The sequence below is a fragment of the Nuphar pumila genome, chromosome 14 (assembly GCF_984573655.1).
Source record: "Nuphar pumila chromosome 14, dmNupPumi1.hap1.1, whole genome shotgun sequence".
NCBI classification, from domain to species: domain Eukaryota; kingdom Viridiplantae; phylum Streptophyta; class Magnoliopsida; order Nymphaeales; family Nymphaeaceae; genus Nuphar; species Nuphar pumila.
In genome coordinates this window covers 22,423,076-22,450,792 of record NC_143262.1, presented here as the reverse complement: position 1 = coordinate 22,450,792, position 27,717 = coordinate 22,423,076, and the positions used below count along the sequence as shown (strand labels likewise).

The 27,717-nt window shown below is 35.7% G+C and overlaps 2 protein-coding genes and 1 long non-coding RNA gene across 5 annotated transcripts in view; all 3 read right to left on the bottom strand.

The window, feature by feature from the left end:
• Window positions 1-27,717, bottom strand: part of LOC149816615 (putative UDP-3-O-acyl-N-acetylglucosamine deacetylase 1, mitochondrial) — a 182,677-nt gene that overhangs the window by 78,975 nt on the left and 75,985 nt on the right. The window lies entirely within an intron of this gene.
• Window positions 19,255-19,995, bottom strand: LOC149816617 (uncharacterized). Its single transcript, XR_016427687.1, has 3 exons — window positions 19,889-19,995; window positions 19,664-19,782; window positions 19,255-19,578 (listed from the first exon to the last, which is right to left on the bottom strand). It is a non-coding gene; the product is annotated as an uncharacterized LOC149816617 (long non-coding RNA).
• LOC149816616 (uncharacterized) lies at window positions 20,224-22,947 on the bottom strand. The gene is made up of 3 exons (XM_089987998.1): window positions 22,923-22,947; window positions 20,413-21,579; window positions 20,224-20,251 (listed from the first exon to the last, which is right to left on the bottom strand). The coding sequence occupies exons 2-3, from the start codon at window positions 21,570-21,572 to the stop codon at window positions 20,224-20,226; spliced, it is 1,188 nt and encodes a 395-aa protein (XP_089844124.1). The 5' UTR covers window positions 21,573-21,579; window positions 22,923-22,947.

The window sequence follows — 27,717 nt, the reverse complement described above, 5'->3', positions numbered from 1 at the left end:
AACAATATATATAATGGAATTGAATTGTGTGAACCACAAATATGTGAACTTTCATGTGGATGGAGCATTTTATGCTATTCTGATAAATCCCACACCACAGATGTGTTCAACATGGACCAGTCACTAGGATCAATTCTTTGGTGGTGTTTTTAATTGGATGACCCAAGAGCTGGTTCTTATAAAAGCAACCAAATATATATATATATATATATATATATATATATATATATATATCAGCCCGAAAAACCTATTTAGCATGTCTGCATCACTCTATATCAGTCAACTATATTTTCAAGGTAATTTTTCGGCGAAGGTTTTTCTTAGAGAGATTTTCAAAAACTGTTTTTTCTTGGGAAAATCTTGGGAGTTTTAAAAATAAAAAATATATAAAATAATAAAAAAGATAAGAAAATAATAGGATTTGTATAAAATTTTCTTGCAAAAATATAAGGAAATAAGTTTGAAAAAAAAGTATTTAAAATACAAAAGAAACAAAAAATTATAAAAAATCGGATTAAAATATAAAAATAAAGATTTTTTCAAAAATAATATGATAAAATCACAATATTTTCATATCTGGCGATATTTTGAAAATAGCGTGATAGTTTCAATATATATATATATTATATTTATATATTTATATTTATATAATATATAGCTTTAAAATTCAAATATTCATAAGCGGTACCCCACTCACAACTATCATCTGTAATTGTCCCCATGAAAGCCAACCCACCTGTAACCATCATTTGCAGATTACCATTTTTGGTTAAATCTCAAATTGTTTAAATCTAAGTTGTTAGATTGAATCTAATCATATATCTAGGATGATGTCGTAGATGCACCATATATATATATATATATATATAGTCACAAATATCGGTATCGGCTATATCTCAGTGAGGCTATTTATCACGATATTATAGGTTTGGTGATAAATCTCGAAAAAATCTTGGCGCTTAAAAAAATAAAAATTATAGAAAAATAACAAAAATAAGAAAATATCATGTTTAGATAATAAAATACACATAGTAAAATATATAAGTAAAAAATACAAAATAAAGAAGAAAACACATTTAAGATGTAGAAAATAAATAAAAACATTAACAATAATTGATAATATCGCGATATTATCATGAGAATATACCGATATTATGTGTAATATTATCATGAGAATATCGCGATATTCTCATGAGAATATCGTGATATTATCAAATTGACGATATTTTCAAAATATCATGATATTTTACCTATAATATTGATTACTGAAAATACAGTGATAATAACCCGATATTTTGATAATATCCCGATATTTTGATAATATCCCCATATTTTGAAAATATCGCTTATATATGTGACTATGATTATATATATATATATATATATATGAATGCAAGTTTAGTACAGAAGCTAGTGATAGCAATGTCATTCGAATACAAAAGATGCATATTCAACAATGCCATAAGTTTCGGTATTTAGGGTGTATATTACAACATAATGGGGGATTTGAAAACAATATCACTAATAAGATCAATGCCAGTTGGGTTAAGTGGAGACAAGCTAGTGACGTGCTATGTGATAAAAGAGTGTCTTTACGACTGAAAGAACGTTTCTACAAGACTGCTATAAGACCAGCTCTATTATATGGAGTTGAATGTTGGACGACAAAAAAACGACAAGAAAATAGAGTGCATGTTGCAAAGATGTGTATATTAAAATGGATGTCTAGGGTTACAAGAATAAAATTAGAAATGAATATATTAGAATGCACCTAAGAGTCAGACCAATAAAGGATAAAATAAGTGAATGTCGTTTAAGATGGTTTGAACATGTTGCATGAAGACCTCACACAACATCTTTGAGAAAGGTTGACAAGGTCCAAGTAGAAGGAAAAGAAGAGACCAATGAAGACTTGAAAGGAGGCAGTTAAAGGTGACATGAAAGATTGTAAAGTGCCTGGGATTTTAGCTCTAGATAGACAGGAATGGAGAAACAGGACTCGTAAAGCCAACCCTATGTAGTTGGGATAAGGCTTGATGATATATATATATAGAGAGAGAGAGAGAAGGTGGTAGCTGCTAACCACTTTTCTAGCTAACCGCCATGTTAACGAGGCTTTCAAAGGGTTTTTTCCATGTTTTCCTTAAATCTGACCATACAAATGTGTTCGACACAGTCGATTTACTAGGAAATGACACTTGGATCATGTTTTTTAGATGAAAAACATGATTTTTTAAGCCTTGAATATTTAAGAAAATCTTAGAGTCAATTTTTTAAACCTTATAAAAACCTACCTGTGTATCGAAATCGGAGGATCCAATTCCCATAAAATCAAGCATGTAGAACGCAGTTGTACGGTCGGATTTAAGGAAAACGTGGAAAAACCCTTTGAAAGCCCAGTTAGCATGGTGGTTAGTGTTAATATATATATATATATATATATATATATATATATATATATATATATATATACCCAATAGGGGTTTTTTTGGTCATTTTACATAGTTGTTTCTAGAAACAACTATTTTAATAGATAGTTTATTTTTATCTTTTCTTTTCTTTTCTTTTCTTTTCTTTTCTTTTTTTTTTATTTAAATAATTTTGTACATGCATTGGGGGTCCCACATAGAGTCGGGGGCTCCCAACGACACCATGTGGGAGCCCCCAATGGCTCCCCTTTTCTCCTTTTTCATTTGTGTATAAATAGAGGCTTCCCCCCCTTGTATTCTGAAGTTGGTGAGCTCTTTTCCAATAAAACTCTTTATTTTTTACTTATTTGTGTAGCCGTTTAAAGGCCTTTTGTATTGTTCCATAGTAGACTTCTCTCTTTTGTGCCTTTGTGTTCGTCCATTATTGGACATTATGAATGCATTAGCATTCTTGTATTACATTTCCGCATACTTCATTGCATGGTATCAAAGCATACAGTTCTTGGAGTTAAAGTCGTGACAACGCTCTCTCTCTTCTCTTTCGTTCGTACAATGGAATCCAAGATTGATCTCTCTTTCAAGTTTAATGGCAAGAATTACATGACGTGGCCATCTGCAATGGAGAATAATCTCAAAGAAAAAAAACTTTGGGATTATGTAATGGGCTCTATTCTCGAACCTTAACTAAAGCTCACCAAGATAGAAGGAGGTCAAGAGAAGGCTCTTGAGAGAGATGCTCGTCTCAAGGCCATTACAACAAAACAACAACAACTACGCCTTCATCCCAAAACAATTGAGGTCGGCGATATGAACCAACAAAGAAAATCATTATGGGTCTTCCACATGAATCCTTCTCCTCCATTCATTTCTATCCAATGCCATGTCCTCGGTGAGGTTCAAAGCATTCATATCTTTTCTTATCACCTCCATCCATGTCTTCCTAAGCCTACCCCGACCTCTTTTAACTAATATATTTTCCCATTTCTCCATCCTTCTAACTGGAGCATCATTAGGCCTTCGTCGAATATGTCCAAACCACCGTAAACGATTCTCTTTCATCTTATTTTCAATGGGTGCAACGCCTACCTTCTTACGTATCTCCTCGTTCTGAATCTTATCTTTTATTGTATTTCCACACATCCATCTCAGCATACGCATCTCAGCTACACTCATTTTTTGAATATGATGTCTCTTGGCAACCCAACATTCCGTACTATATAGTAAAGCGGGCCTAATAGTCATCTTATAAAACTTTCCCTTCAACCGCAATGGCATTCTACGATCGCACAACACTCCAGTTGCACTCTTCCATTGAAGAACATAAAAAAATGGTGAAAGATTAGGATAACAATCATGAAAAGATTCTTGCATGGTTCATGAACAATGTAAAACTCAATGTATGTGCTAACATTGCCAAATTTCGTAAAGCCAATGAGGCTTGGTTCTTTATGAAGGGTATGTATACGCAAAAAAATCTTGCAAGAGCATATTTTTTGCAAGAAAAAGTAAGAACCACCAAACAAGGTGATTTAAGCATTCAAGATTACTATATTGCTTTAAATCCTCTATGGAATGAATTAGCACTTTTAGAGCCTAAGTGGATTGCCATTGAGGATGTGGAACTTAGGCAAAAACAAATGAAACAAGAAAAGTTTTTTCAATTTTTATTTGGGCTTCGTCCCGAGTTTGAGCAAATTAGATCCTCCCTTTTATATAGATCTACTCTTAATCCTTTGGAGGATCCTATTGTCGAAATTATTCAAGAAGAAACTCAGCTTGGCATGAGTAAGAGTATTGATGAGGTCTTAGCCGTGTCTAAACCCGGCAACAATGTTAAAACATATAAACCTCCACGTTTTGGGAGGCAAGGTAACTATACCAACAATAATAACTATGATGGAGGTAGAAAGATGATTGTGTGTCATCATTGCTATGAGTCGGGTCACATTAAACCTGCTTGCCCAAAATTGAATGGAACTTTCAAGCCTAAGGTTGCTTCCGTTAAAGAATCAACTACTAAAAAGGAAGATGAAGGCAAGAGTGGAGATCTTAAAGATACACTTGGACAAATTTTTATAGCTCTTCAACAAATTCTCAAAGCCACCTCATCTACATTCAGTGTCGTCATTGCCTCTACATCACTGCCCGGTCTGTATTCTTGGATTTTAGATTCAGACGCATCTTTTCATGACTCCCCATGAAAAGGCTTTAACCAATGTATGCACCAATTCAAAAATATCTTGTGTCTCTACGGCCGATAAAACTTTTTAAAAAATAAAAGGTATAAGAACATTAGATCCCAAAAATTCTCAAAGTTTTTTTGTCCCAAAACTTAGAGTTGTTTCAAAACTAAATTTAAATCTTTTTTTTGTTTCTCAAATTACCGACCATGTAAAATATCTTTCTTATCTAATGGATGCTTTATGCAAAATCTCCAGTCCGAGAAGCGGATTAGGCAAGGCCATAGGAAGAGAGACCTTTACTTTATGGATTATTTGACTCTTCCTTCAAACTCATTTTGTACATATGTCCAAGACAAGAGCATTGAAACTTAGCATAAAAGACTTGGACATCCAAGTTACTCAAAAATGTAGTTTTTTCCTTTTGGAAACAAATTTTGTAAAGAAAAATATATAAATTGCAAATATTGTATTCTTGGAAAAATGAAATCTATTTCATTTCCAACTAGAACCTTTGTTTCAACAAGACCTTTTGAATTGGTGCACTAGAATGTATGGGGTTCATCTCCGGTTATGTCTAAGGGAGGTTATTCATATTATGTAACATTCATTGATGACTTTATTAGGTATGTATGGATCTATTTTCTTAATTTTGAATCGGAAGTTTTCTCCTTCTTTAAAGAATTTTGCATAAAAGTTAAAAATCAATTTCAAAGCCATATATATTCTTAGATCTGATTCGGGTAGAGAATATCTATCTAATGATTTCCAAAATTACCTAAATATAAATGAAATTTGTCATTAAAGATCGTGTCTTAGAACACCTCAACAAAACGGGTTAGCGAAAAAAAAACATAGGTATATTGTAGAAACCGCTAGAACATTACTTATTTCTAAAAATATTTCCAAAAATTTTTGGGTCGAAGCCGTTTTAACCTCTGTTAAAATATGTTGATCCTTAAATGTACATATATATATTTATATATATATATATAAAGATACGTATACATATATATATATGTATACATATCTCTATTTATATGTATATAAATATATATATATATATTATCTTCCTAAAATACCCTCAAGGGTATTCTTGTAAATTAGCATTTTACGCATATTCCAATTGGAATATGCATTGTAATTTTTGTTTTATTTTTATTTTTTGTTTTTTATATTTTTGGATTTCGTACCACATTGGGGGCCTCCCAAAAGTGGCGTTGGGAGCCCCCAACGGTCACAAATGTGACCGTTGGGGGCTCTCCAACGTCCCCTTTGGGAGCCCCCATGGTGGTCCCTTTTCATGCTTATAAATAGGGGATTTCCCCTTTGTATTTTGGTATTCTTGAGGGAGCTTATGCTCCATTGTAATGGGGTTTTTACCCCTTCTCCATTATTCTTCAATGATATGCAACTTATGACTTTATGTCATATTTTTCCCTTTTTATGGGTTTTATGTGTTAGCACATTATGTGCTTATGTTGTTTCCCTTTAATGGGTATATTTGCACTTCACGTGCATAAGTATGGGTTCATTATTGAACCCAATGTATTCCAAGTCACTTTCTAATAGGGTCTCCCCCTTTGTAAGGTGTGGCTTCTTCAAGCCCTATAGTGCATTTATAATATTTTATGCTTTTCTAGCCATTATTGGCTTTTGTGTATGTCCTCTTTTGGACTTGTTCTTTGATTTCTATGTGTGAATGTCCATTGTAGGACATACATTTCTTTTCCGCATATTTCATTACATGGTATCAGAGCCTTGGTTGTGCTCTTGATTCATATATCTAGTTGTCTTGTTTTATCTCTCTTTGTTTGTCCTCCATTCTTGATTATATAATGGAAGGAAAACAAAAGATTGATCTCTCCTTCAAGCTTAATGGTACTAACTACATGACGTGGGCCGCCGCCATGGAGAACAACCTCAAAGGTAAAAAACTTTGGGGATATGTTATGGGCACCATTAGGGAACCTCAACTTCAACTTACAAAAATTGATGGTGATCAAGAAAAAGCTGTAGAAGGAAATGCTCGTATGAAGGCTATTGAAGATCACCAATCCAAGGTAGAAGATTGGGAAAGTAAGCATGCAAAAATTCTTGCATGGTTTATGAACAACGTTGGAATACATGCCTTGGTGCATGTTTGTTTACACCTTGGTATGTATTTGTTCAAGTATTGTATGAGTGCCTTCGTGCACATCTTTTATAAAGCCTTTTGTGCTCACATGTGTATTGTCTCTTCGTAGACATTTTTGCATTATGGAGCCTTTATGCACATTTATTTTTGTGAAAAATATAATGAATTTAGATATTGAGTCCTTTTTAAATCATTGTAAGTGCTTTTAGCACTTTGAATGTTTCCGCATATCTCATCACAATCAAAGGTTTTTTTAAAATTGTTGTATGGGATTTAATCCTAAATTTATATATTTTCAAGTGTTTTAAATATTCATTCCTTGAGTATTGTGTTAAAGCCTTCTTTGTGAACCATTACGATTCTTATGATTTTTTTGATTAAAAGCTTGATTGTCTTGATGAATTCTTTATGATGTTGTGTTTATTGCTTAATAAGTCCTTTTTGGTATAAATGACTTGTTTGAAGATTAAGCATAATTTGTGTTTATGCAAAATTGTTGTTATAAAGCACATTATTGATTATTGGACCTTTTGATTCAATTTTTTAATCGGTCCTCTTTTCTTTGAAAAATGATTCCTTAAGTGTTTATTGCCTTTTTGTGGCATTTATATTTGTCCATCACATGTTATTTAATGCATCTTTTATTTGGCCTTATTATTGTTATATTAGAGATGTTTGTTGAGGTGAGTTATGGGCACCTCGTGTTATATCATTTTAGTTTGTCCACCTTCCATATTATAGATGGTTGTTGAGGTGAGTTATCGGCACCTTGGGACTCTAAAATGATTTGTTGTATGATCTCTAATTATGAGTGTGTCACTCATTTTTTCTCTTGTGGCCATTGATATTATGGATGCTTCTATGTAAATGTGATGGACATATGGTGTTTTAAAACCTTAAATGTTTTAAGGTATATTAAAAATCAAGGGTTTTGGGATTATTGCCCAACCTTTTCTTGTTTATGAATCTTATGAGTGCATTTGCACATTTATGATTTTGTGTTCTTGTGATTTTGCACAAGTATTCTAAGTGTTCTTGGTGTGTGTATGTTCACACATTTGTTCTCAAGAATTTTATTTTATCGATTATAGTATCTTGTTGAAGATATTTTTTACATGCATGTTATTGTTATGAGAATTCATTTTAAAAGGAGTATTGTTTTATTCAAGGTTTATTTTCATTACAAGTTTATTGCCTCAAAAGTTTTTTTCTTTTATGCCCATTATCTAAGTGTCATCATATGTAGACAAGATTTTTATTTCACCTTCGTGTGTTTTTAGCCCTTTGTTGGCTTTTGCTCTCTTGGTCTAGTAGCTGAACACACTTGTCTTGAGTGTTTTTATATGTAGACAAGGCACGTTGATTCACACCATGGTGTGTGATTTTGAGCCTATGTTGGCGTTTGTGTCCTTGTTCTAGTCGCTTAAGATGTATGCCCATGGTTGGCTTATTTCACTCATTTCAAGTACTATCATATGTAGACAAGAGATGTATTATGTTTTAGCCCATGGTTGGCTTATTACTCTTGTTCTAGTAGCTGAACATACTTGGTTTTAAGTGTATTTTTTACGTAGACAAGAGATACTTTTTAGTCCATGTTGGCATGTATTCTCTTGTTCTTGTCGTAGATGCACTTATTTCAAGTATTATTATATGTAGACAAGAGGTTCTTTTACACACCTTTGTGTGTGTCTTTGGCCTTTAATGGCTTTATGTTCTTGATCTAGTAGCTTATACACTTGATTTATGGGTTTTTGAGGACTAATGAGAAAGATGTTTGTAATGGATAAACTATTGTTGAAATTTGCAAAATTTCATTCATGACTTGTGTTTTTTAAGCAAATCATATTTTTGATATGCATATCAAGTTGATTTCTTAGCATTTAATCTATATATTAAGTGCTTATGGTTTTTGCCACCCTTATATGCAAAATGTGTATTAAGTATGTCTTTCATAAATGATTTTAAAACCTTGTGAACTCTTGGGTTTATTTTGCCTAAAGTATGCTTAGAGACTTTGTTTCTCTTGTTTGACACTTCATTACATGTTTGAAGCATGTTTATTAATGAGTTCTTTGAGTATTAATTCATTTAATGATAAGTATATGCATATGCTCTTTATGGCCTTTTTGGGCCCTCATTCAATAATGTTTATGTATATCAAGCCTCTTCGTAGGCTTATTGTGGTGTCCCTTAGTGGACCATCTTGTTATTCCCCATTATGGGGTTATATTTGTCCAACGTTGGACCTTATGAATGCATTATGCATTCTTGCAATTTATTTCTGCATAATTTGCTTCCGCTCATTTTGTTTTAAACATGATATATGATTTTGAAACTCTGGTGTCATTTTTGCATAATTTGCATCTCTTCTAACCTGTGCTAGTTAGAAATGTTCCATTTGAATAAAAGTACAAAGATTTGTTTTACTTGTTTCTTTGTTGTTATTTCACAGGATCTTGGAGATAGGACAAAGAGAAGTACCCTGGATAGTTCGGGAAATTTGAAGACAATAAGAGAAAGGCCTTTTCAAGTTCCATTGCATCCTTGCCGGAGCCTCTTGGAGTCTTGCCCTTTGTTCAATCTTTTTGTTTCCCCGCAAAGATTGAGGGGGGGTGTTAAAATATGTTGATCCTTAAATGTACATATATATATTTATATATATATATATAAAGATACGTATACATATATATATATATGTATACATATCTCTATTTATATATATATAAATATATATATATTATCTTCCTAAAATACCCTCAAGGGTATTCTTGTAAATTAGCATTTTACGCATATTCCAATTGGAATATGCATTGTAATTTTTGTTTTATTTTTATTTTTTGTTTTTTATATTTTTGGATTTCGTACCACATTGGGGGCCTCCCAAAAGTGGCGTTGGGAGCCCCCAACGGTCACAAATGTGACCGTTGGGGGCTCTCCAACGTCCCCTTTGGGAGCCCCCAAGGTGGTCCCTTTTCATGCTTATAAATAGGGGATTTCCCCTTTGTATTTTGGTATTCTTGAGGGAGCTTATGCTCCATTGTAATGGGGTTTTTACCCCTTCTCCATTATTCTTCAATGATATGCAACTTATGACTTTATGTCATATTTTTCCTTTTTTATGGGTTTTATGTGTTAGCACATTATGTGCTTATGTTGTTTCCCTTTAATGGGTATATTTGCACTTCACGTGCATAAGTATGGGTTCATTATTGAACCCAATGTATTCCAAGTCAGGGTCTCCCCCTTTGTAAGGTGTGGCTTCTTCAAGCCCTATAGTGCATTTATAATATTTTATGCTTTTCTAGCCATTATTGGCTTTTGTGTATGTCCTCTTTTGGACTTGTTCTTTGATTTCTATGTGTGAATGTCCATTGTAGGACATACATTTCTTTTCCGCATATTTCATTACAACCTCAACTTATTTAATAAATCATATGCCATCATCCACTTTGAAAAATATCTCTCCCTATGAAAAACTTCTCAATATGGCACCCGACTTCAATCGCTTGCGTGTTTTTGGTTGCAAATACTTTGTATTTTTACACAAAAGAGACAAGTTGTCTCCAAAAGCAATTGAGTGTTTTTCTTGGATACCATGAACATAAAAAAGGATACAGATGCTTTTATTTCAAAAATAACAAACTTTATGTTTCCAAAGATGTAACATTCTTAAAAGATGAAAATGGTTTTGAAAGTCTTGATAAGAAAGATGAAATTGACTATATGTTTTTGTATGATCTTTCTCCAAGGGAAGATATGCATTCTAGTGAAGATTCATTGAATCATTTTGAAATAATAGATGACATACATCATGAAAACTCTAATATTGAAACATCACCAAATACTGATGACACCATTGATAAAACCCATCAAGTTTATACTCGGCGTGAGCAAAATAAACCTATTAAAGCCTTAGAAAATTTTTCTCAAAACAATGAGTCTCTAGAAGAAACCACTCTTAGACGATCTACTAGAGAATTCATTCCACCAAATAAGTTTGTGTCCTATGAAACACTAACACCTAATTATAGAGCTTGCTTAATAACTTTACACTTCCATTATAAGCCCGCACATTATAATCAAGCCAAAAATATACCATATTGGATTGAAGCCATGAATATAGAACTAGATGCTCTTAAGAAGGCTAACCCTTGGGACATAGTTAAATGTTCTCCCAACAAGAAACCTATTGGATGTCGGTGAGTTTTTAAAGTTAAAACTAAAAGTGATGAAACTTTAGAACGATATAAAGCAAGATTAGTAGCTAAAGGATACTCACAAGAATATGGTATTGACTATGAGGAAACCTTTGCACCCGTGGCTAGAATGACTAGTGTTAGGACCCTAATCGTTGTGGCGTCAATTAAAAAATGGCCTATATATCAATTGGATGTTAAAAATGTCTTCCTTAACGGAAAACTAAAAGAAGAAGTCTATATGGATCCTCCATCGGGATTTAACATTGAACAAGGAAAAACTCTTAAACTTTTAAAAGCATTGTATGGTCTTACGCAGGCTCCCAAGTCTTGGTATGATAAATTTAGTGATATCATGATTAGTCTGGGTTTTCGTTCATGCTATACTGACACTACTCTCTTTGTGAAAATGCACGAACTAGTATTGTTATTCTTCTACTCTATGTAGATGATATGATTATAACAGGGAATGATCAAATTGGGGTTTGTAATATTAAAAATATGTTAAAAGATAATTTTGATATGTCTGACTTAGGATTCTTAAGATATTTTTTAGGAATTGAAGTTGCATATTCTCCCTAAGGATATATACTTTCTCAAATGAAACTTGTTGCAGATATATATACTGAATCTGGAATTTCAGATGATAAGAAGGTGGAAACTCCTAAAGTGATCAATGTTAAATTAAGACTGGAAGATAGGACTCTTATAGAAGATCCCACAACCTACAGACAACTCATTGACTCTCTCATCTATCTGTCAATTACCAGACTAGATATTGCTCATGTTGTTCACTCTGCTAGTCAGTTTCAGCATGCTCCTACAACTGTTCACATGAGTGTGGTGCTAAGAATCGTCAGAGACATTAAAAATACCATCATTAAAGGGTTATTTTTATCCTCATCATTAAATTTACTTGCTTATACTGATGTTGATTGGGGAAGCAATCCTAAATGATAGAATCTCAACTACTAGTTTTTGTATCTTTTTAGGAGATTCTCTTATTGCTTGGAGATGCAAGAAGCAGTAGAAAGTTTAGATATCCTCTACTGAAGCCAAATACCGGGCTATGGTAACTACCACTATGGAACTCGTTTGGTTACGAAGCCTTCTCAAAGATATGGTTGTAGTCATCTCCACTCCTTCTAAGCTATGCTGCAATAACAAAAGTGCAATTTATATTGTCGGCAATCACACCTTCCATGAGGGCACCAAACATATAGAGATGGACTGCCATTATGTACGTGATGAATATCTGAGAGGAACAGTTACCCTACCATATGTTACATCAGAGTATCAGTTGGCAGACTTCTTCACTAAAGCTCTTCCTGCTCCCCGTTTTATTTTTCTTCTTGGCAAACTTTCGGTAATCGCCCCGTAAAGTTTGAAGGTGTTAAAATATATGTATGAACACACACACACACATACATACATATATATATATGTAAAAATACCTTCGAAGATATGCACTATAAGCACCAACACCGTAAAAGAATATGTGTCCAAGCACACCATGAACACTTGAACAAAAGTACCAAAAAAGGTACAAAGGGGGCACCCACAAATGCATAAGTTGAATCCAATAAGAGAGGGTGAGTACTAAAGGCTCTCATAAGAATACATCTTAAAGGGGGGAAGCCCCCTATTTATAATACAAAAGGAGACCAAGTGGGAGGGGCTTCTACTAGACGTTGGAGCCCCTCCAACGACTAGAATTCTAGTCGTTGGAGGGGGTCCAAGGTCTACCCCCTGCCACTTTGACTTAGTCAAAGCAATAAAAAAATAAGAAATGAAAAAGAAAAAAATAGAAAAAGAAAAATAATAAAAATTACATGCATGTTCACAATTGTGAAGATGCGTAAAAAGGGACAATGTTGAAATGACTGAAATGCCCCTAGGGCTTACAAAATAGAAATATATATATAAGAGTGACACATTTTAACACCCCCCCTCAAACTTAGGGTGCGATGACCGAAAGTTTGCCAAGAAGAAAATGAAATCTGGGAGAACATAATGCCTTTGTGAAGAAGTCACGTAAGGAAGCTCTATGACTTTTTGCAAGTAGGCTTCTCTGACATAATGACAATCCATCTCAATATGCTTGGTACGTTCATGAAACGTGTGATTTTCAGCAATATAAATTGCACTTTTATTGTTACAACACAATCTTGTGTGAGAAATCAGATGTGGGAGTCACCTTACTATCGTAGCAAGAGATGGAGAGAGAGGTAAGAGGGAAAAGAGAAAAAAATGTTGGGCGGCAATGATGTCTTCTCCCCTTTCCATTGATATTTATATGTTGTACGAGTGGTACAATACAGTACATTAGTACAATACAGTACAGTATGCTGTACAATACAGTACAATACAGTACAGTATGCTGTACAATACAGTACAATACAGTACAGTAGTACAATACAGTACAGTATGCTGTACAAGTGGTACAATACAGTACAGAAATATATTCATTTACATATACATATTTAACAGCCTCCCTCAAGTTGAGGATGATCTTCAATCATGCTCAACTTGCCCTTAAGTAACCAAAATTGATGACTAACCAATCCTTTGGTGAAGATGTCTGCTACTTGGTCTTCTGATCTGACATACGAAGCCTCAATTTCTTCTGTTTCAATCTTTTGTCTAACAAAATGCTGATCAATCTCAATGTGCTTCGTGCGACAATGATGAATAGGGTTAAAAGAAATATTAATGGCACTTTGATTATCACATAAAAGCAGAGAGGAAGAGATAGGTTCATTCAACTCTTGAAGAAGATGTCGTACCCAAGTGACATCAGCTGTCCCTGCTGCCATTGCCCTGTACTCTGCCTCAGTGCTGGATTTAGCAATGGCCTTTTGTTTCTTACTACTCCAAGTGACAATATTTGGGCCAATAAAAACACAATATCCTGAAACCGACCTACGCTCATCAGGGTCCCCACCCCAATCTGCATCACAATATGTAAGTAAACGGTGTCCTGTAGTGAAGCTTTCATCTTTGTGATAGAGCAATCCATCTCCAATAGTCCCTTTCAGATATCTGAGAATACGCTTAATACATTCCATATGACAATCAGTGGGAGCATGCATAAACTGAGATGCTTGATTTACAGCATAAGCAATGTTAGGTCTTGTAAATGTAAGATATTGCAACATACCAACAATGCGGCGATATAAAGTGGAATCATGATATAATTGGCCTTCTTTTGCACTAAACTTATGATTTAAGACAGATGGGGTGCTGAGAGGTTTACAATTAATCATACCAGTGGTGTGAAGAATGTCAAGAGTATACTTGTGTTGACTTAGAGTGAGTCGATCATCTTGTCTATCGACTTCAACTCCCAAGAAGTATCGCAATGGGCCTAAGTCCTTCATCTTGAATTTGGCCATGAGTAAAGACTTGACCAAGGCAATATGTGCATCATCACTCCCAGTGATAATGATGTCATCAACATATATAAGAACCCAAGTAGTAACATGATCATTCTTATACATAAATAAAGAATGATCAAGTATACTCTTAGAAAAGCCATGCTGCTGAATTTCCATGGAGAAACTCTCAAACCAAGACCGAGATGCTTGTTTTAAACCATAAAGAGACCTTCTCAATTTACAAACCCATGTAGCCGCATCATGTTCACTATATCCAGGAGGTTGCTCCATATACACCTCTTCCTTCAAGTCCCCATGTAGGAACGCATTCTTGACATCCAACTGGCTAAGAGACCAACCATGCTGAAGTGCCAAAGTGAGGATCACACGAATGGTGCCAATTTTGACAACAGGGCTAAAAGTTTCCTCATAATCTTGCCCATATTGTTGTGTGAATCCGCGTGCAACAAGGCGAGCTTTATATCTTTCAATGCTACCATCTGGTTTACGCTTGATCTTGTAAACCCATTTGGAACCAACAACATTTCTATCAACAGGTCGAGGAACAATATCCCATGTATGACATTCATGAAGTGCTGCCATTTCTTCGTTCATAGCTTCAACCCAAGCTCGAGAATGGGCTGCCTGATGGAAAGTAGACAGCTCTTTCTCTTTGGCCACATTGGTTAGAAACAACTGAAAGTCAAGAGAAAAATTGTTGTAACTAACCCAACGATGGATAGGATGCCTTTCACGTGTGGATCGTCGAAGAGGGGGAGCCTCGTGAGATGGAGTTGAAGGGGCTCCTCGACGGGCATAAACCAAACCTGAAAACCGTGAAGGTGCATCCTGGATGATGGAGTTGTCTGCTTCAAACTGAATTGGTTCATCAACAACAGGATCTCTGATAGAGTCATATAGCAAAGTATCACAAAGCCATGGATCATAAGTAGTTTGCTCATATACCTGAGAAGTATCACAAGTGCTGAAATGGTCATCATCAAAAACAACATTTCTAGAGACCTTAATCTTACCCAAAATAGGATCATAACATCTATATCCTTTATACCCATCGGCATATCCCAGAAATCTGCACTGAACTGCTCTGTCCTGAAACTTGTTACGTAAAGAATGATCCACATGGACATAACAAATGCATCCGAAAGCATGCAAATCATCATAAGAAGGGTGAGAACCGTGAAGCAAATAATAAGGAGACTGATCTCCTAATAATTCCATAGGCAACCTGTTAATGATATGCACTGCAGTGTGAAAGGCCTCAGTCCAAAGAGAGAAAGAAATATCAATATTGTGCATCATACTTAACGCGGTTTCAACAATATGCCGATGCTTACGTTCTGCTACTCCATTCTGTTGTGGAGTGTAAGGACAAGAGGAGTTACGTGTGATGCCATGGTCCTTTAAATATTCACTAAAATCATGAGATATGTATTCTCCACCACCATCACACTGGAAATAAGTGATATTTGAATTGAAAAGGTTCTGAACAAGAGCATGGAATTGTTTGAAAAGTTTGAACACTTCAGATTTAGATTTCATAAAGTAAATCCAAGTGTAACGAGTGAAAGAGTCAAGAAATAACCATAATAACGAGAGCCAGATAGAGATGAAACAGGAGCTGGGCCCCAAACATCAGAGTGAATAATTTCAAATGGCTTGGAAGCTCTTTTATTGATACTTTGAAAGGGAAGTACATGACTCTTGCAGACATTACAACTAGGACACTTATGATCTAATTTGACTTTGGGAATAAAACCCTGAGAAGACAATTTGTCAAGGAACCCTTGACTACAATGACCTAACCGACGATGCCAAGAAACTGGCTTATTACATTGCATAACAGAAGAAGACTGACTCAAATAAGCAGGAAAAGATGGAGACACGGTAGATGACGTCTTCAAAGTCCCGGGGGCTGCTTCGAAGACGTACATGTTTCCGCGTCGTTCACCCTTAGCGAGCATCTTCTTGGTTCGAAGGTCCTTAAGACAAACAGAAGACGGAGTAAATTCCATGGATGAATTTGTTTCATCAACCAATTTAGAAACAGATAAAATGTTTTTCTCAATGGTAGGAGTGAGTAAGACATTTTTCAATGGTAGTGTAGATTGTGACAAAGAGAGAGATGCATTTCCAGTATGAGAAATAGGGTGGTGGGAACCATCTCCCGTGACAATAGTGCCAGTGCCAATATAAGGAACCATGTTGGAAAGTTTACCTGCATCAGAAGTAACATGTGCGGCTGCTCCAGAATCAATATACCAAACTCCATCATCATTTTGACGCAAATTCATGTTGTTAAATGCAGTCATCAGAATTTGTTGCACATCATGTGGCAACCCTGCACTCTGTCCCTGATCAGTACCTTGATGTGCTCGAAAATTTCCCTGCGGCTGCCCCTGAAACTGTCTAACATTCATCTGTCCAGCTCTTGGTCCTGGCCTCCCTGCCTTGTTGCGATTCTGTGGGTTGTGCCAACAATCTGCTTTCACATGGCCACGCTTGTTGCAATGGAAGCAAGTAGGGACACGGGTACCTCTAGTGGCAGGTGGAGCAGTAGGAGTAGGAAGGAGTCCTCCACGGCCCATATGAGCAGCAGGTGGACGAAATGAGGTAGACCCAGATGTAAACATGACAGGATGAGGATCATCAATAAGATGATCTTGAGTCAAACTAACTTCATACTGTAGGAGTTTGGCCTGTAAATCCTCAAAGCATGGAAGTGTAGAGGCAACCTGTAATGCAGTGCAAAACATACGATATTGGGGCCCAAGGCTTCCCAATACCTGCTGAACAACATCTCTGTCAGAAACAGGATATCCAATAGCGGCCAACTGATCAATGATAATTTTGATATCCCCTAGAAATTCAGTAATGGTCTTAGTTCCCTTTCGCATAGATTGGAACTGGCATTTCAGTTGAAGTGCACGTGATTCAGAAACCTGTGAATAAGAGTAAGCAAGATGTCTCCATAGTTCTGCAGCAGTAAAATGGTCAGAGATAGTTTGTAATATACGATCAGATAACGTGGCAGTCAAATAGGCAACCACAGATTGGTCCTTCTGAAACCAAACATCATACGCAGGATTTGGAATAGCAATGCAACTCACCTTCCCATCATTACCAGTTACCTCTTGCGTAATAGTCATAGGTGGGGGGCGGGTGATCCCCCATCCAGATGCCCAGAAAGACCATGACTTCGGATAAACGGCAGAATTTGGCGTTTCCAAAGTAAGTAGTTATCATGAGTTAATTTGTGAGAAACAAGTTGAGAAAGAAATCTGGGGCTGATTTTAGAATCCATAAGAAAGAAGATCAAAGATGAATCAAACAGCACGACAGAAATTCGTAGGTTGTACGGACAGAACCGTACGGACAGAAATTTTTGAGTTTTGGAAATCACGATTTTTTTTAGTTAATCGTGCAGAATGTACGATTTATCAACTATATTGCAAGAAATAGATAAGAAATCACAAGAAGTTTGAGAAAAGAGGCACTTTTGAGAAATGAGGGTTCCCAAATTTGGGGAAAACAGAAATTAGGGTTGATAAAATTGGGGATAACAGAATATGTAAGAAGGAAAAGATGCACGATATGAGGAAATGAAGAAACGACGTCGAAATATAGTGATTCAACGGAGAAACAACAGAGAAAAGATGAAAAAAAAACACTTTCCTTGAGAACGCCAAAAAACGCACGTCAAGGTCCTTAGGGGCCTTCCAGATGATCGTGATTACCACGCCCTTGGCTCTGATACCATGTGAGAAATCAGATGTGGGAGTCACCTTACTATCGTAGCAAGAGATAGAGAGAGAGGTAAGAGGGAAAAGAGAAAAAAATGTTGGGCGGCAATGATGTCTTCTCCCCTTTCCATTGATATTTATATGTTGTACGAGTGGTACAATACAGTACATTAGTACAATACAGTACAGTATGTTGTACAATACAGTACAATACAGTACAATAGTACAATACAGTACAGTATGTTGTACAATACAGTACAATACAGTACAGTAGTACAATACAGTACAGTATGCTGTACAAGTGATACAATACAGTACAGAAATATATTCATTTACATATACATATTTAACATCTTGTAGGTCCCTAAATTTGCACCCCCATGTCCTTTAATAGTTGATGAATCCACACCAGTGTTGTTAAAAGCATTGAGGCGTAGCGAGGCGCTCCACCAAAATCTGAGGCGAGGCGTAAGCCTCAAGGCGCAAAGCGTAAGCCTCAAAAAAAAAAAATTTAAACTTAAAAAAAACTATAAAAATGATCTAAAATTATAAATAAATAAGAAATGCTTTATTGATGAAGCGCCAACCAACACGAAATAAAAAATCTCAAATAAATACGAAAAAAATATGAGATTAACATGTAAAAGTAGCATTAATGCAACAACTTGATCTATATAAGTATCTAATTGCATAAATATGAGCATTCATTCAATAAAAAACTAACATTAACAACAAAATGCATATTAGCACTAACAACATCATGTCATAATTAAAAAATGCATGTTAACATTAACAACCAAATGTTAATGTATTTGTCCAGAATTCTTCAAAATGAGAGTGTTAACATTCACAATTACAACTGAAAGTCCCAAAAAACATATAAATGGCCAATAGCTCTATGATATGAATTAGGGCCTAGGCTCTTGTTGTGTCTCGTCATCATCAATATTTAAGTCTTCAATATCATCATCTGAAGAATCCATATAAATAGGTTCTTCTTCATCTTCATTCTCTGACTCTTCATCATCTACACTTTCTTTATCCACGTCCTCAATTACTTCTTTTGCTTTTCTTTTTCCTTCAATAAAAAAACATGTATTAAATATTTAGGTTATGTAATTAAAAAAATACATTTATATTCATAGCTAGGTAAAAGGAATATAACTTTACATCGATCTCTTGAAGACATGTCTTGCCTAGAACCACTTTGTGAAACATGAGGTGAAGTGACTTTTTCAATAGGAACATGCTCAATGGCATTTATGTCGAAGTTCGGATCCAACCATGAATCCTCCAACCAATTGGGATCACTTGGCAACACTGGATCTTCCTTCTCCACAATCCACTCATCGTCTGAGTCTATATGATCTAGACATATAAGGTCTTTGGTAGCCCTCCTCTTCATATTTCTCTCTCTTAATTTCATATTGTACATTACAAAAACCAATGCTTTCATCTTCTCTTGTTCAAGTCTATTCCTTCGTTTTGTATGCACCTATAATTTCAAATCATTGATAATCAAATATAAGATAATTAAAATATAAAAATGTATTTCAAAAATAAAATACAAAGTCACAAACCAATGAGAAAGTACTCCAATTCCTCTCACAGCCCGATGCACTGCATGTCAAACTTAAAATTCGAATTGCAAAATTCATCAACTCAGGATTTTCGTGCCCAAATGAACTCCACCAATCAGCTGCATTCAAATAAAATAATAAAAAATTGATAAAAACATTAAGAATGTCATAATTAACAAAAACATAAAAAATTATTGACAAATAACAACATAATTGCAAACTTACCAGGACTTTTTAATTTTCTTGTTGTAACAGGTGCCTCTCTGCCAAACAAGCCATTTGCCTTTTTAAATGCATCGATTTGTGTTGTAATTTTCAACCGAATATTTGCATCAGAAACTAATTTTTCAACACAATCATAAAAATCACCCATAACTTCTCCATCAGGGTTGAAGTTGTCAGCATAATGAAAATGTGGATTTAAATAATAGGCAGCTGCATGCAAAGGCTTATGAAGTTGCAAGTCACATCGTCTATCAATGATATCCCAAATAGGTTTATATTTTCTTTGGACATTGTCAAGGTTTGAAGCAATTTCCTCCTTCGCTCTATCCATTGCCTCATACAAAAATCCCATAGCAGGTTCGTCTGCATCAACGAGTCGCAATACTTTGGCGAGATGTAGTGTAGGTTTAATTGCATATGATATGGCAGCCCAAAACTTATGATCATTAAGAACAATACAAGAAATGTTCTTAGCATCAGATTTCTTATAGTAATTAGATGTTCTAAAATTTGAAGATAAGAACATCGACTTTAACTCTTTCTTATAGCATCCAATACTATGAAGTGTAAGATATGTTGTGGCAAAACGAGTGACGGCTGGACGCAGAAGTTCTTTCTTCTTTGTGAATTTTCTCATTAAATTTAATACCCATGCATGACTATAAATGTATCTTGTAATTTTTTTTGCTTTTTCCACTGTATCTTTAAAAATTGATATCTTTCCAATATCTTCTAACATAAGATCCAAGCAATGGGCTGCACATGGTGTCCAAAAACATGTTTTTCCTGCTGTTAACATATTTCCAGCTGCCACATAATTTGGTGCATTATCTGTAATGAATTGCACCACATTACTTTCACCAACTTCTTTAACAACTTCTTCAAACAACTGACACAAATTTGCACCAGTTTTTTCCATGTCGCTGATGTCAACGGACTTCAAAAATACTGTCCCAGATGAGCTGTTCACATGAAAATTAATTAAGTTTCTTCCTTTCTCATCTGTCCAACCATCTGCCATAATACTGCAACCAACCTTTGGCCACTCTTTTTTGAACTCTTTCAAAATTTCATGAGTACAATCTACCTCGTCCTTCAAAATCCACGTTCTGATCTCATGATAAGAAGGTGGTTTGAACCCTCGCCCATAATTTGCAATAGCTTCTACCATTGCACCAAAATATGGACTGTTGCAAAGATTAAATGATAAGAAATTTGCATAAAAAAATCTACCAATGGCACGACATGCATTTTTTCTTTCATCCCTTTTGAAAGCAGTGTTTATTGTGGTTTGTCGTGCTTCTTTGTTCACAAAAAGGTCCATAGGACCAGCTGCACTTGTTTTTGCATCACTACCCAATCCACTAGCTTCTTTATTCACATTATCGCCGGTTGATGATCCAAAATAAATACTTCTCCCGATATCCAACTTGGTTTGCTCTAACTCTTCTTTCTTTAGCCTCTGATCCTTTAGATGATTCTGAAAAAATCTTTTCACGTCAGGTGGAACCGCTTCGCACATACTTACACCATGCTTTGTGCCAGCTAAGTGATGTTTTAGCCTATAGATGCCTCCTGTAGTCTGTTTATGACAGTAATTGCAAATTACATGTCCTACAAGTTTGGGATCTTTAGTAGGATTTGGAACTTTAACTCCATGATCCCATCCTACATCTTTTGCCATTTTTCAACTACAAAAATACATAACACAAAATATATATTAACATCATGCATTCTGCTGACCACATTACATGAAAACAAATGCAAAATAGACAATCTTGGTGTATAAGCTATATACGAATCCTAGAAAAAAACATAATTGACGAGAAAAAAATAATAAATATAATTAGGTCAGTTTTTTAATTGGGTCTCAAAGTTCATTCAATAATGCACACTTATAGCCACACACACACATTGTAGAGATAGAGTGGAGGTGGTTTGGATCCCAGATTTCTTCTCAAAAACAAAAAGAAAACACCAACCAACTCCGGAGATCAACCCCAAGAAATTGTGAAAATGCCGAAAAAAAAAACATATATTGAATATGCTAAACAGAGGTCACCATTATGTTTGAATATTTCAATTGTGTGTTCTATCTCAGTTTACACAGTAGTGAAAAGAAACCTACAACCCCACAATCTGTTTTAGTTTGCTTCATTATCCTATTGTAAAAGCACTCAAAACTGAGACTGTTTTCATACTCAAAGATGTGAGCCAATAAAAATCACAAATTAATTCAATTAAAATGGGTTATAGTGTAAAATATCCTATGGATCAACATCTAGATAGACCTAATAGCATCTTGAGAGATCCTTAAATAGTTAGTTTGAAGAAAAAGTTGCTTTTTATTGTTTCATTCAACAAATTTATTTCCAAAATGTAGGTCAGGTGGGCTCCTATACATCAGAAACTGATTGAAATAACGATACAACTGCTCCTTTATGTCCAACTTTTATCTTCAAGAGAAGTTGCGATGAAGTGACCACCAACATGATAAGGGATACAAGTTCCATAAGAGCCTTTTCAGTTCCTTTCTTTTCAAAGCAGATTGATATTCGCCACCATGAAAAGCAAATGATGCTTTCCAAAAGAATAATAAAATATGCAAATTTAGCAGCAAGGAATTAATTTCTGGACTATATTCTGCACAAGATGTCCAGGCTCTCTCTCTCTCTCTCTCATATGCCTCAAGTAAGCAAGCATTATTGACGAAAAACCAAATCAATGCATGCTTAAACAATTCAGGACATCGCATATTTGATTGCACACCAAGAAATCATCATCGCTACAGTTATATGGACAAAAAAGGAAAACAAGGGACCGCAGTCATATGGACAAAAAATGGCTACAATTATTAATAAAAATCTATTTCATATGGACAAATCAAACTATTTGCTGCAGTCAGGGCTGGGCTAGGACTGGGCTGAGCTACAAAAATGGATAAAAATCTATTTCATATGGAATCAGGGTTGGGGTAAGACTGGCCCCCCTAGCTACGCCCCTGGTTAAAAAAAAAAAAACGAAAAAGCCATACCTGAAGGAAAACGATGATCGGCGACAGGTGGTGGCCGGCGGCGAGTGGTGGCCGGCGACAGCAGTGGCGGCGGCGAGTGGTCGCACTGCGAGTGATCCCTTCTCAGCAGAGGCGGTGATCGGCTAGTGGTCGCCGGCGGCGAGTGGTGGCCGGCAGCGAGCAGTGGCCGGTGGCGAGCAGTGGCGGTGGACGAAAGGGGACGGAGTGGAGAGAGAAGGGGCGAGGGCTTTCCCTCGCCCCGAAGCGCCTGTGTCTTTTTTAAAGACACAGGTTCTCGATCTTTCGAGAATACAGGCCCGGATCCAGGTCGAACTCGGGTCCGGGCCATCCGATGTTTAATGTGCGCCTCACTTTGAGGCGCGCCTCACTTTGAGGCGCGCATCGCCTCAAGGCGTACGCCTCAAGGCGCATGAGGCGTACGCCTTGAGGCTGTTGCGCTTTTTACGTGCGCCTCAAGGCGAAAAGGGCCTCGCCTCGAGGCAAGGCGCGCTTTTTGCGCCTTGAGGCGCGCTTTTAACAACACTGATCCACACGATCTCCATAGTTGTAGAAGTCATGACCCGATATTCTGCTTCTGTTGAGGAAAGAAACACTTTCTATTGTTTTTTGCACTTCCACAAGATTAGAGATTCACCTAAAAAGATACAAAACTCAGTGGTGGAGTGACGGTTATTTGGATCACCTCCCCAATCAGAGTCAGTATATGCAATCAATTCTAAATTAGAAGACGAGAAAAGAAATACTCCCTTGTTTATTGTGCCTTTTATGTAGCTGATAATACGAAGGACAACACTCATATGAACCGAGGTGGGAGCATATTGAAATTGACTTACAGTATGAACGGCGTGAGATATGTCGGGCCTTGTAATACTAAGAATCTAAGATACATAAGAGACCCCACAAGTTGTCGATAAGGAGTAGGGTTATCCAGAGGAACCCCATCATCAATCTTCATTTTAGAGCCCACAACTTCAAGAGTCTCGCAAATTTTCTCATCTGAAATGCCGGATTTGTCAAAAATCCCACAGGCCAACTTAGATTGAGACAAAAAATAACCTCTATGAGAAAAAGTAACTTCAATACCCAAAAAATATGTCAGATATCCCAGATCTGACATCTCAAACTTTTCCTTTAGAGTGGATTTGATATTTCAGATGCCTTTAACATTACTACCTGTAATAAGCATGTCATCAACATATAACAACAAAATCACAATTCCATCATTAGATCTTTTGATAAAAAGAGTTGTGTCAGTATAACAAGAAATGAATCTTGTTTCAATCATTATTTCGTTGAATCGATCGTACCAAGCTTTTAAAGCTTACTTTAAGCCATATAAGGCTTTTCTAAGGCGGAGAACTTTTCCCTTAGGAACATTCATGCCAGGAGGAGCTTCCATGTAGACTTCTTCGTTTAGGTCTCCATTCAAAAACGCATTCTTAACATGCATTTGATATATGTTCCATTTTCTAATAGATGCAATAGTAATTAAACATCTCATAGTGACCATTCTAGCCACAGGAGCGAATGTTTCATCGTGATCAATACCATACTCCTGACTGTACCCTTTTGCAACAAGTCTAGCTTTGTATCTTTCAAGAGTCTCATCGCTCTTGGTTTTAACTTTGAAGACCCATCTACATCTAATTGCCTTCCTTCATTCAGGAAGACATTGAAATTTCCAAGTTTTGGCTCAGTTAAGTGCACTAAGCTCAATTTCCATAGCATCTCTCCATTCTAATTTCTCTTGAGCTTCTTCGAAGCTCCTAAATTCTTCATATGAATATATAGCACTAAGACAAGCTCTATGTTTTGGAGAAAAAGATTTGTAAGATATAAATCTAGATGGGTTCCTTCTGGGTCTCTTTGTTCTTCGTAAGTTGCTAGATTGGGTAAACTCACTAAGATCACTATATCTTTCCATGGCACTTCTAAAGGAATCCCTATCCCTGTGTGAATAAGTAATTGATTCACTTACTATTTCTTCTATAGGTTGAACAGACACAGGAATTTTATCATTTGTTTGTTCAACATACACAGGCATTTCATTCTCAAAGTTTATCTCGTCGTCACTAAAATCATCGTTCTTATCTAATAATTCAAATAAAAATGAATAATCGGCATCATCAGGAGGAGTTTTGTCTTTCTCAAAACCACTTTTATTTTCCAAAAAGGTTACATTTCTTGACACATAAAGCTTATCACTTTGAAAGTCATAACATTTAAATCCTTTTTGGGTTTCTGAATAACCAAGGAAAGGGCAGGGAATGGCTTGTTAAAATGTATCTCTCAAAATCGTTGATGTAAATATAAATATATATACTTATATAAATAGAGATACATATACATATAATACATATATGTATATGTATCTCTATATATATAAATATATATATTTATATATATTTCTGTATTTTATTTTATGTTTACCCGATAAGGGTATTATTGTAATTCCCCTCTTGCACATATTCCATTTGGAATATGTTATACTTTTCTTCTTTTTTATTTTTTGTATTTCTTTATTTCTTTTTATTTTTTATTTTTTACTTTTCATAAAAGGTGCATTGGGGGTCCCCCAATAGAGTCGTTGGGGGCCCCCAACGGTCACAAATGTGACCGTTGGGGGCTCCCCAACGACTCCTTTGGGAGCCCCCTTGCACCTCCTCTTTGTTGTATAAATAGGGGTGTTTCCCCCTTGTTTTCTCTAAGCTTGAGAGTCTCAAGCATTCAGTCCTTTCTATAAAATACATGCCATTGTGCATGTTTATTATTTTTACGCCTTTGCGTACTTTGTTCAAGTGTTGTAAGAGTGCCTTCGTGCACATCTTTTCTATATTATTTGTGCTCGTATGCGTATTGTCTTTTCATAGACAATTTTACATGGCTTTGGGAGATAACTTGTCATTTTTATCGATAAGAACGAAACATTTACAACCAAAAATTCGTAATCTGTTATAATCGGGTTCTTTTTGGAATAAGACTTCAAAAGGAGATTTTTGGCTTAAGGTTTTAGATGGAAGACGATTTATTAAATAGACAGAGGCCAATGCAGCTTCGGCCCAAAATCTTTTTGGAATTCTTTGAGAGATTAGTAAGGTTCTTGTAGTTTCAATGACATGCCTGTGTTTTCTTTTTGCTAAACCGTTCTGTTGAGGGGTTTTGGGACAAGACCTTTGATGTATAATCCCATTTTCCTCAATATATCTTATAAAATCATTTGAGAGATACTCACCTCCAGAATCAGTTCTAAAGACTTGTAATTTTTCATTGAATTGAGTTTAAATCATAGCATGAAAATTCTTAAAGGTGGAGAAAACTTCATGTTTATGTCGAAGAAAATATATCCAACTATATCTTGAATAATCATCAACATAAATAACATAATACAAAAAACCTCCCTTAGAGACAACGGGTGCGGGTCCCCATACATCCGAATGCACAATTTCAAAAGGCTTAGTTGAAAAAGTTGATCTTGATCCAAAAGGTAAGCTTCTCATCTTTTCCAAAATGCAATCATTACAATTGAAGTTCTCCTTCCATAGAGTTTTAGTAAATTGAATATGAGAAAGTTTGTCAATATTTGGATGCCCAAGACGTTTATGCCAAACATTTATATCTTTATGTTGGGCAATGTTACAAAAAGATGTTTTCGGAATTTGAAGAAATTCCATAAAGTAGAGATCACCCTTTCTAGAGCCTTCCCCAATCAACTTCCCGGACTGGCGATCCTGTATCCAACATTTATGTGATGAGAATTTGATATCACACCCATAATCCGAAAGTTGAGAGACAGAAAGTAAATTTAAATTTAATTTTGAGATAAATCTAACTTTAGGAATAGAAAAATCTTGTCTTTCAAAATCATCGGTTCCTTTGATTTCAAGAGAAGCACCAGTAGATACAAAGGATGGTAAAATATTTTTAGAATAATTGGACAAAGCAAGTGCATTCGGAGTCATGTGAAAGGATGCTCCTGAATCTAAGAGCCAAAGAATTTTACCTGGAGGTGAAGAGGACATAGCGGCTCCAGAGATAGATCCTTTAATCAATGATTGAAGAGCTTCAACAATTTGTTGGAGAGAAAAAGATCCATTTGATGAGGATGGCCATTCTTCCGGTTGAGAGGTGGTAGCCATTGCAAGCAATTTTTTCCATTAAGGGCAAATAGGCTTTATATGCCCCAGTTCTTTACAAAAATGACAATGAATCTTGTTATAATCTCTCTTACCATATTGCACATTTCCTCCTTGATATTGATTCTTGAAATGAGGAGGTTTGTAGGTTTTTACATTGTTCCCCGGTCTTGAGTCTTGACACCGCATAAGCTCCTTCATCTTCATTCTTAGAAGGGATGGCCAACACATTTTGATTGGTTCTATTCATTCCCAATCTAGTTTCCTCTCCACTCAATTTAGTTAAAACATCTTCCAAAGGAGGGGAAGAGAATGAAGATAAAAGAGAGGATCTAGATTGCTCAAACTCTGCTCTAAGCCCATTTAAAAAATTAAAGAAATGATCATCTTGAAGTTGTTTTTGCCTTAGCTCAATCGCCTCTCCACTCCACTTTGGTTCGAGGAGGGCAAGCTCATCCCATATAGCCGATAACTCGGCAAAATATTCCCTTACGGTCAATTCTCCTTGTTGGAGAGTCAAAGTCTTCTTTTAAAAATAATATTTATGGGATAAATCTCTTGACGTATACATCCGTTCAAGATATTCTCATACTTGATATGCCTTAAACTTCAAAATATTGGCGTTGATTTTAGTTTCAATGGAAGAAAAGAACCATGAAAGA